Source organism: Carlito syrichta, unplaced genomic scaffold (genome assembly GCF_000164805.1).
Source record: "Carlito syrichta isolate Samal-C Ts95f unplaced genomic scaffold, Tarsius_syrichta-2.0.1 Scaffold308579, whole genome shotgun sequence".
NCBI classification, from domain to species: domain Eukaryota; kingdom Metazoa; phylum Chordata; class Mammalia; order Primates; family Tarsiidae; genus Carlito; species Carlito syrichta.
In genome coordinates this window covers 900,059-910,645 of record NW_007252675.1, presented here as the reverse complement: position 1 = coordinate 910,645, position 10,587 = coordinate 900,059, and the positions used below count along the sequence as shown (strand labels likewise).

General features: G+C 44.5%; 1 protein-coding gene and 1 pseudogene across 1 annotated transcript; one reads left to right on the top strand and one right to left on the bottom strand.

Annotated features, from left to right (window-relative positions):
• Nucleotides 1-1,540: 1,540 nt before the first annotated feature.
• On the bottom strand, nucleotides 1,541-10,346 carry LOC103267939 (annotated as a pseudogene).
• Nucleotides 6,382-10,389, top strand: TMCO2 (transmembrane and coiled-coil domains 2). Its single transcript, XM_008065505.1, has 2 exons — nucleotides 6,382-6,716; nucleotides 9,989-10,389. Exons 1-2 carry the CDS (start codon nucleotides 6,474-6,476, stop codon nucleotides 10,304-10,306), a joined length of 561 nt encoding a protein of 186 aa, XP_008063696.1. The 5' UTR covers nucleotides 6,382-6,473; the 3' UTR covers nucleotides 10,307-10,389.
• The last annotated feature ends 198 nt before the right edge of the window (nucleotides 10,390-10,587 follow it).

Sequence of the window (10,587 nt, the reverse complement as noted above, 5' to 3'; positions counted from 1 at the left end):
ACGTTTAAACTGAACCATGAAGAGTCAACAAGTTTGACAGCCATTGGCCAGGAGCGGTAGCAGACACATGCAGTCCCAGCTCCTCAGGAGGCTGAGGCAGGAGGATCAGTTGAGCCAAGGAGTTCAAGGTTGTAGTGCACAATGATGGCACCTGTGACTAGCCACTGCATTCCAGCCTGGGACAGGGAAAGGAGAGAGGGTTGGATAGTTAAACAGGGACCAGGTATTTTAGTGCCCTGTTAGCCATGTTCCGGATTTTGGATTTTGTTTGAAAGACAATGGAGAACCTAGCAAAAGACTACTGAGTGGACGTGACTGAGTGACAGATAGATGCATGGGTGAATGCCAGCCACTATTAAAGGGGAGCTGAAGCCGGACTCGGTGGCTCAGCCTGTAAAGGTGACCTGCGCCTTTGGGAGGCTGAGGTGAGTGGATTGCCTGAGCCCGCGGGCTCGAGACCCGCCTGGGCAGCGAGACTTCATCTCTACAATAAATCAAAAAATCAGCCGGGCGTGGTAGCGCATGCCTGTAATTCCGGCTACTTGGAAGACTGAGGCAGAAGGGTTGCCGGAGCACAGCAGGTCGAGGCTCTAGTCTGGGCGACAGAGTGAGACTCCAACTCAAAAATAAAAATAAAAAAAATAAAGGGGAGCTGAGATGCCTGCCATAGAAGGTGGTATTTCTTCTTCCCTGTCTTGACATTGGGGTTCCATTCTACCAAGTAGCTGGAGACGTTCAGGTGTCTGAGAGGGGAGTCAAACAATAAATAGGTTTTGTTTTGTTTTTTGCAGTAGATTCTCTTTGAAGCACTTTATACTCAAGATTTACAATACTTTGTATTTGGAGATAAATGTCACCACTAATAATTGTACCCTTACCTATATGTGTGGCATGGTTCTTTTGCACAAGTTATCAAGTCTTCGTTACAGCTCTACAAGGTAGGAATTATTCTAACTTTATAAATGAAGATATTGAACCTCAGGTTAAATAACTTATCCAAGGTAACAAGGTTAATAAGTAGAGCTAAAATTTGAACCCGGATCCATAATACTCTTTCTCTCTCTTATCAGCAAATATTGATTGATTGATTGATTGATTGACTGATTGCGTTGGAGTCTCACTCTCTCGCCCAGACTGGAGGGCAATAGCACACTCATGGCCACCACAGCCTCAACCTGCTGGGCTCAGGCCATCCTTCTGCCTTAGCCTTCCAAGTAGCTGGAACCACAGGCACTCGCCACCATGCCTGGCTAGTTTTTTAATTTATGGTAGAGATGAGGTCTTGCCAAGTTGCCCCTGGACTCACGCAGTCCTCCTGCCTCTGCCTCCCAAAGTGCTGGGATTATAGGTGTGAGTCACTGCGCCCAGCATCAACAAACTAATATTTATTGAATGCCTACCATGTGGCCAGGCACTGTTCTAGACCCCCCAAAAGTGGTGGGGGAAGAGGCAGCAAACACAAATTCTGAAGGAGAGGAAAGGGGCAGATAAGGAAGAAGGCTAAGGGAACTGAGAAGCCTGCGGTGATGGAGGCTTTGCTTTAGGCCTCCTCTTCAGGCTCCTCACTGAAATCCTCCTCTTCTGCAGTGGCATCCTGGCACTGCTGATACTCAAAAACAAGGTAGTCCTTGCTTCTCTCAGTCTCGGTGAACTCCATCTTGTCCATACCCTCACCTGTGTACCAGTGGGGAAGGCCTTCCAGGGGAACACTGCAGTGACCTGCTCAGAGATGCACCTGAATAGCTCCTGGACTGCCATCTTAAGGCCATGAGGCGGGATATCACAGCCATCTTGACGTTGGGGATCCATTCCGCCCAGTAGCTGTTATTCTTGTTCTGCACATTGAGCATCTATTCATCTACCTCCGTCATGGACATCCGGCCACGCAACACAGCAGCCACAATGAGGTACTGGCCATGGTGGTGGTCACAGGCAGCCATCATGTTCTTGGTATTGTAGACCTGTTGGGTGAGTTCAGGCACTGTGAGAGCCCAATACTGCTGCTTCCACTGCTGGTGAGAGGGGCGAAGCCAGGCATGAAGAAGTGAAGACATAGGAAAGGCACCATGTTGACTGCCAGTTTGTGGAGGTCCGCATTGAGCTGACCAGGGAAGCAGAGGCAGGTGGTAACACCGCTCATGGTGGCTGAAACGAGGTGGTTCAGGTCTCCGGAGGTTGGTGTGGTCAACTTGAGGGTGCAGAACCAGATGTCGTAGAGGGCCTCATTGTCAGTGCATTAGGCCTCATCAGGGTATCAGTGTTCTCTACCAACTAATGGACAGAGAGGGTGGCGTTGTAAGGCTCAACCACAGTGTCTGACACTTTGGGCGGGGCACCACACTGAAGGTATCATGATGCGGTCAGGATACTCTTCTCGGATCTTGCTGATAAGGCGGGTGCCCATTCCAGAGCCTGTGCCCTCACCCAGCAAGTGAGCCAACTGGAAGCCCTGCAGCCAGTCACAGCTCTCAGCCTCCTTCCTTACCACATCCGGGAAGGAATCAACCAGCTCGGTCCCCTTTGTATAGTGACCCTTTGCCCAGTTGTTGCCTGCTCCAGACTGGCCAAAAACAAAACTGTCTGGTCTGAAGATTTGCGCAAAAGGACCTGAGCGAACATAGTCCATGATCTCAGGTTCTAGATCCACCAGGATAGCACAGAGAACACATTTTCCACCTGTGGCTTCATTGTAGTATACAGAGACATGGTCCAACTGCAGGTCACTGTGCCCGTGGTAGGTACCAGTTGGGTCGATGCCATGTTCATCACTGATCACCTCCCAGAACTTTGCACCAATCTGGTTGCCACACTGACCTGAATATGCATGATTCCCTCATGGTTAAGATGTATTTTAAGTTTGTGGCTTGCTTCAAGGTATGTACGGGGCAAGAAAATATGTAATTTTTTCTCTGCTGGTTGCAGGCTGAAAGGATAGAATGTGCCCCACAGGCTGGAGCAGCGAGGTCCGACTGCGGTGGCAGGAAGGTGCTGAGAGTCATCACACTCTCAACACCTACCTTAACAACCACTCTACTCTGCTTCTCTACAAATGTGGACACAAATATGATAAAAGTCACTTGACAAATGAACAGTTTTGGTTATAAAGGCATTTGCATTTACTTAAAATATTTGAATGCCTACAATGTGTCAAACACTATGGATTTAGTAGTCAATAAAATGGATATGGCTCCTGTCTTCTTCGGGTTGACAATAGTCAGGGAAGACAGATGTTAAACCAACAACTGCAAAAGCAACTATAACTGTGTTAAGTGCTTTGAAAGGAAAATAGATGCCATGTAGCCCTTCACATTATCTAATTTAGGGAATCTTGGGAGATTATTCCATTGTCACAACTCTATCTTTCTCCAATAAGTTTTTGGCTACCATTCTTTAATGATTAAGCACCTGTTAAAGTAAATCTGAGTAACTTTTATTCCTTGCTAGAAAGGATTCTGGCTATGGTCAGTCACCAATGGACGGTGAGTTTCGCATTAATAACAATCACCAGGCACGGTAGCTCACGCCTATTGTAATCCTGGCATTTTGAGAGGCAGAGGCAAGAGGATGACCTGAGTCCAGAGATTCGAAACCAACCCCGGCAACTTGGCAAGACCTCACCTCTACAATAAATCAAAAAATTAACTGGGCGTGGTGGTGGGTGCCCGTAGTTCCAGCTACTCAGAAGGCTGAGGAGGAAGGATCGCCTGCCTGAGCCCAGTGCTATGATGGTTGTGAGCATGCTACTGCGCTCTAGCCTGGGTGACAGAGTGAGACTCCAACTCAAAAAACAAACAAAAAAACATTAATAGCAGTCACTCCCAAATCAGTAGGTCATTTCACCCCAACACAAGTTTTTTGTTTGTTTGTTTTTTGTGGTTTTTTTTTTGTTTGTTTTTTTTTTTGGAGTTGGAGTCTCACTCTGTCGCCCAGACTGGAGTGCAGTCGCCGCTCCCGGTCACCGCAGCCTCGACCTGCTGGGCTCCGGTGATCCTTCCACCTCAGCCTTCCGAGTAGCCAGAATTACAGGCACGTGCTATCATGCCTGGCTGATTTTTTTTTTATTTATTGTAGAGATGAGGTCTCGCTGCCCAGGCGGGTCTCGAACCCGCGGGCTCAGGCAATCCACTCATCTCAGCCTCCCAAAGGCGCGGGATTACTGGCTGAGCCACCGAACCCGGCTTGTTTTTTGTTTTTGAGTAGGAGTCTCACTCTGTCACCCAGGCTGGAATACCATGGCACAACCACTGCAGCCTTGATCTTGCTGGGCTCAGGAGATCTTTCCGCCTCAGCCTTCCAAGTAGCTGGAACTATAGGCACTCGCCACCATGCTCAGTTAATTTTTTTTATTTATTGCAGAGACGAGGTCTCTCCAAGTTGCTCAGGCTGGTCTCAATCCCCTAGCCAGGCTCAGGCAGTCCTCTCACCTCAGTCTCCCAAAGTGCTGGGATTATAGACTTGAGCCCCTGCGCCCAGCTCAAAAACAAGTATTAATACTATATTTCCGACCGGGCATGGTGGCTCATGCCTATAATCCCAGCACTTTGAGAGACCGAGGTGAGAGGATAGCCTGAGTCCAGGGGTTTGAGACCAGCCTGGGCAACTTGGTGAGACCTCACTGCTACAATAAATCAAAAAAATTAGCCGGGCATGGTGGCGCATACCTGTACTCCCAGCTACTTGGAAGGCTGAGGCAGAAGGATCACCTGAGCCCAGCAGGTCAAGGCTGCGGTGGCCGTGAACGTGCCACTGCACTCCAACCTGGGCAACAGAGTGAGACTTCAACTCAAAAAAAAAAGTACTGTATTTCTAACAGCAATGCTTCCCTCATATTGCCTGAATCTGCCCAACACCTCAATTAAAACCACACCACCCCTGGCTGCAAGAACAAAACAGTTCTTCCTTCTCCACCAGATTTCTCTATTCCTGTTCTTTCTGTCAATCAGAATGAACAAATTGGAACCTGTAGTGTCTGATTTCTATATCTTCATCTCGTATAGCATCACACAATATTGTTTAAATTAAGTGTTTATAGACAAGTTCTTACTCTGTCACCCAGGCTGGAGTGCAGTGGCCAATCATTGCTCACTGTCACCTCAAACTCCTGGACTCAAGCAATCCTCCCAAGTGACTGGTACTACATGCACACACCACCATGCCTAGCTAATTTTTTAATTTTTAGTTTTTAGAGACAGGGTCTTATTATGTTGCCCAAGCTGGTTTGGAACTCCTGACCTCAGGCGATTCTCCTGCCTCAGCCTTCCAAAGCACTGAGATTACAGGTGCCGACCATATTTTTTATTATTTAAATTTATTTTTGCATTTTTGTTCTATTCAGAAATGATAATTAAAAAAAAATTATTTGTTGTCATCGGCCCTTTCCTTCCTTATTGCACCCCTCCTTCTCTTAGTACAAAATCTTTTGGATTCTTGCTGTTTTTGTAATCTAATCTCACAATTTATATACTTACATGTGAATTTTTTTCATTAGTGCTTTCTAGGAACAAATCATACATTTTTTTTTATATCTTCATACCTCCTTAATGAGTATGTAGTAAGTAACTCATTTGTTAACATGTCATATAGATTACAATGTAGTATGCTCCTGTTTACAAAGTGCTTAGAAAACCATTGTTCCTAAAACCTTGTAAAGGAAGTAAAATCTCTATCTGCAAAAATATAAGCAAAGTGGGGTTGAAATATATGAAAAGCCTTTCCAAAGATCAAAATTTCTAGACAATAGTAACATATGAAAAGACAGGAATGCTACAAAATAATCAGGAATAACCTTCTTCCACATTTACCAAGTAAGTGATTCACTCTTTAAGTCCTCTTTTTATCCGGGTGTGGTGGTGCACGCCTGTAGTTCCAATTACTTGGAAGGCTGAGGTGGAAGGATCGCCTGAGCCCAGCAGATCGAGGCTGTGGGACCGTGAGTGTGCCACTGCACTCCAGCCTGGGCAACAGAGTAAGACTCCAATCCAAAAAAGTCCTCTTTAAATTGTCACTTTTCATTTTATGCAATTGTTGGAAATGTTCTGTATCTACACTATCCAAGAGAGTGGCCACTAGTCACATGTGGCTATTTAAGTTTAATTAAAATGGAAATCAGTCCCTCTGCTACACTATGCATGTTTCAAGTGACTGGTGGTTACCATATTGGAAGGGAGAGATGGAGAACATTTTCATCATTGCATATAGTTGTATTGGAGAGTGCTGTGCTAGAACTAGGACTAGCCAAAGATCAGAGAAAGCAATAGGAATGGACTGAAAACCCAGGCCACTGCCTGGTTGGTTTTGAGTGGGAAGATTCACTGGGTAAGTGGGAAGCAGACTGACCTTTGGAACAGTGACATCACAAAGCATAGCTCACAATGGCTCCAAAACACCAGGGCTGTCAGACCACACCCTCTAACTTGTTTCTAGATTCCTGAAGCCTCTGTACATGTAATTCCTGGAGCTGCTGTCTTATTAAAATGTCAACACCTCCACCTTCATCTTCTATCTGGGACAACCTCTTGGCATCTCTCTCTTTGAGCGCAATATGGAATTGGATACAAGCAAGTTTTCTGGGAGAGACCAGTGCGTCTCAGCAAACAAATTCTGGTCTAATAGGCACTCTTGCTCCGGTCGTGCAAGTCATCCTGGCGATTACCTTTTCAATTATGTTGGGAATAGGATTATACACCTTATGGAAACGAAGTGTCCGGTCAATTCAGGTTATATTCTTTTATTACAGAGACATTTAAATAGTTAAAATTTTAATTGTGATTGGTTCTCTCCCATATTGCTGCCACCCAGTTTTGAGACCATGCTGATGTACAAGATGAACCTCTGTGCCTTAAGTTGGCTGAAACTAGGTACCTTCAAGCAATTAGGTTTGGGGCATAAAAATACTCTTTCAATGGTCTTTGGCTGTCTGCTATAATAAAATAGATAAAACATAAGCATAACCTGAGAAGACAGCCTCACCCCCAAATTTATTTGATCACTTACTCATCTTTGAGTGCCTACTATATTTAAAGAACAGGTACTATAGTATAACTGAGTCTTGGGTATGGCCTTTCTGTTCTTACTATGCCATGTATCTATCACTGATAAGGAGGCATAAGTATTTATTTGTTTATTTGAAAAAAGTTATTATTATTTTGAGTTGAACCTCACTGTCGCCCAGGCTGGAGTGCAGTGGCATGCTCCCGGCACCACAGCCTCAACCTGCTGGTCTCAGGCAATTCTTCTGCCTCAGCCTTCCAAGCATCTACAACTAAAGGCAGGTACCACTATGCCCTGCTAATTTTTTTTTTTTTTTAATTTATTGTAGTGATGATGTCTTGCCAAGTTGCCCAGGCTGGTCTTGAATCCTCTCGCCTCAGCCTCCCAAAGTGCTGGGATTACAGGCTTGAGCCACCACACCTGGTGGTATATGTATTTATTAAGTCATCAAAATGTTTTCATTGTTGTGTTTTAACAAGAGAAGTCTCCAAAATATACAGCAGCTCTTTTGGGAATGAGAATTATGACTGATTGGGAGAAACATTTAGTATTTAATCACCAATAACAATAGTTTATTTATAATATAGTCAAATGCTTTGCAAATCCCAACAATTCCTTGAAATGGATAGAAGTTTTTGTTTGTTTTTAAATTTAATTTAATTTAATTTTTAGTTTGGATGTCACTCTGTTGCCCAGGCTGGAGTACAGTGACATGATCACAGCTCACAGCAACCTCAACTTCCTGGACTCAGACAATCCTTCCACCTCAGCCTTCCAAATAACTGGGACTACAGGCACATGCCACCTCATCCAGCTAATTTTGTTTGTTATTTGTAGAAACGAAGTCTCACTATGTTGCCCAAGCTGGTCTTGTACCGGGTTCAAATGATCCTCCCACTTCAGCCTTCCAAAGTGCTGAGACTACAAGTGTAAGCCACTGCCCATGGCCTGATAGAGGTTATTTTCACATGACAAAGAAACTGAGGTGCATTGAGATTCGGTCAGTGGAAATTTAACACAACAGGATTGAAAGAGGGCTTTTTTTTTTTTTTTCAGTTGGAGTCTCACTCTGTCACCCAGGCTGGAGTGTAGTGGCACGCTCACAGCCACTGCAGCCTCAGGTGATCTTTCCGCCTTACCTTCCAAGTAGCCGGAACTATAGGCATGCGCCACCATGCCCGGCTAATTTTTTGATTTATTGTAGAGATGAGATTTTGCCAAGTTGCCCAGACTGGTCTCGAACCCATGGGCTCAGGCAATTCAAAGAGGGCTTTCTTTTTTTTTTGAATTGGAGTCTCACTCTGTCGCCCAGACTGGAGTGCAGTGGCTGCTCCCAGCCACCGCAGCCTCGACCTGCTGGGCTCCGGCGATCCTTCCGCCTCAGCCTTCCAAGTAGCCGGAATTACAGGCATGCACTACCACGCCCAGCTGATTTTTTGATTTACTGTAGAGATGAGGTCTCGCTGCCCGGGCGGGTCTCGAACCCGCGGGCTCAGGCAATCCACTCACCTCAGCCTCCCAAAGGCGTGGGATTACAGGCTGAGCCACCGAGCCCGGCTAAGAGGGCTTTCTTAAAGACTGATGACTTTACCTGATAAATGCAAAGAGAAGTTATTACTGGATCATTTTATATTGTTCATTTGTTTCACATGTCATTATTTTAGGGATCATGGCACAGAAATAGAAAATTTCTATTTTAACCTCTCAAAACCATGCTTAGTAACCAGGGCAGGGATCCATTTTGTAGGCGAAGGGAACTTGGTAATCACCTGTCCAAGTTCACATAATTTATAAGAGTTGGCAAAACTGGGATTCGAACCCAGTTTTTAGGATTCCAAATTCAATTCTTCTCCAAAATCTTATTTAATGTAAACTAACTCACCTAAATCTCCAACAGGAATATGTGTGTACTCACACTTCAACTAGCAAAGAGGAGAGTGTAAGGCAAGAAACCAAACTCATATCTAGTTCTGGGTTTAGCTTAGTCAGCTCTTTGAGCTTGTAGTCCTCCAGACAGCTCAGTGAAGAAAAAGAGGCCATATAACAGAATGAAGAAGAGAACGGGCTCTGAAGTTAGACTGCTTGGGCTTAAATCTTCATTGCACCACTTGACCCATTTCCTTATCTGTAAGATGGGCTTGCTAGCAATGCTTTCCTCACAGGCTTGTTGTGAGAATTAAAGGAGACATTGTATGTATAAAGCTTAGCACATGGATATTCAATATGTTGTGCTAGTTATTATGATTATGGAAAAATATGATTGGTTTTATTGTTATCCCAGCATATATGTATATATATATCTTTTTAACATTTTTAAGAGGTGGAATCTCACTATGTTGCCCAGGCTGGAGTGCATGGCTATTCAAGGTACCATCATGGTGCACTACACCCTCGAACACCTTGGGCTCAAGTGATCCTCCTACCTCAGCCTCTCAAGTAACTGGGACTCCATGTGTGCACCACCATGCCCAGCTCTGTCCTAGTATATTTCTGAGTATATGTTTAAAAGTTTTTCCGTGCCCAGGAAATCCAGTTTTTTAGTCTACTATGTCTTAGAAGCAACCTTGGAAGAGAGAATTCCTGGATTGTAGGACTGGCTCTACCAGGCCAATATATATGACTTTGGGCAATGACAGGGTCCAAACTGGAAGGTATATCAATATTTATTCAGTTCTGGTTTTTTTGTATAATTAGATCGTGCATAGGCAAGGTGACTTCTAGCACAGAGCCCAGTATGTGGTAGACATTTAGCAAATGGTATCTATTATTATAATCTTAATTAATTGAATGCAAATAATAATCCCTGACCTGCTTACCTTTCCAGTTTGTATGAAAATCAAAAGATGAAACAGGTGTGAAAATGTTTTGTTAAATGGAAAACTTGGCATAGCAATGAGCTATTACTGTTACTGTTAGGTTTTTGTTTTGTATCTATACTAAACTGTGGCAATTCACATGAATAAACAAATAACACTCAACTTCTGTTGTTCCATTTTAGAAAATATTGTTGTTTGTAATCACACTCTACAAAATTTACAAGAAGGGCTCAGATATTTTTCAGGCTTTGCTAACCAGCTCAGAAGGAAGTAGTCTTCAAACTCAAGACAATAATAATCTCTTCCTGTCCTTGGGTCTGCAAGAGAAAATTTTAAACAAGCTTCAGATGGTGGAAAACAAAGTGAAGGACCTGGAGGGGATGATCGTTTCCCAAAAACCTGCCACGAAGAGAGATTGCTCCTCTGAGCCCTACTGCAGCTGCTCCGACTGTCAGAGTCCCTTGCCTACATCAGGGTTTACTTCCGCCTCTGAAATGTGATGGATTTCAATCTTTTCCAAAAAAGCACTATTTCTCTCATGTGTGCAGTAGTGTCTCAATAAAGATAGAGAACTATAGTGAAATTACCCTGCAAGGACTGGCTCTCTACTCAGTAGGGCTGAGCTTCTACTTTGTGTGTGGTGGGGTAATGTGGGGTACGGTGGTAGTTTAAACTGTCTCTAGAAGCCGGGCTCGGTGGCTCAGCCTGTAATCCCGCACCTTTGGGAGGCTGAGGTGAGTGGACTGCCTGAACCCGCAGGTTCAAGACCCACCTGGGCAAC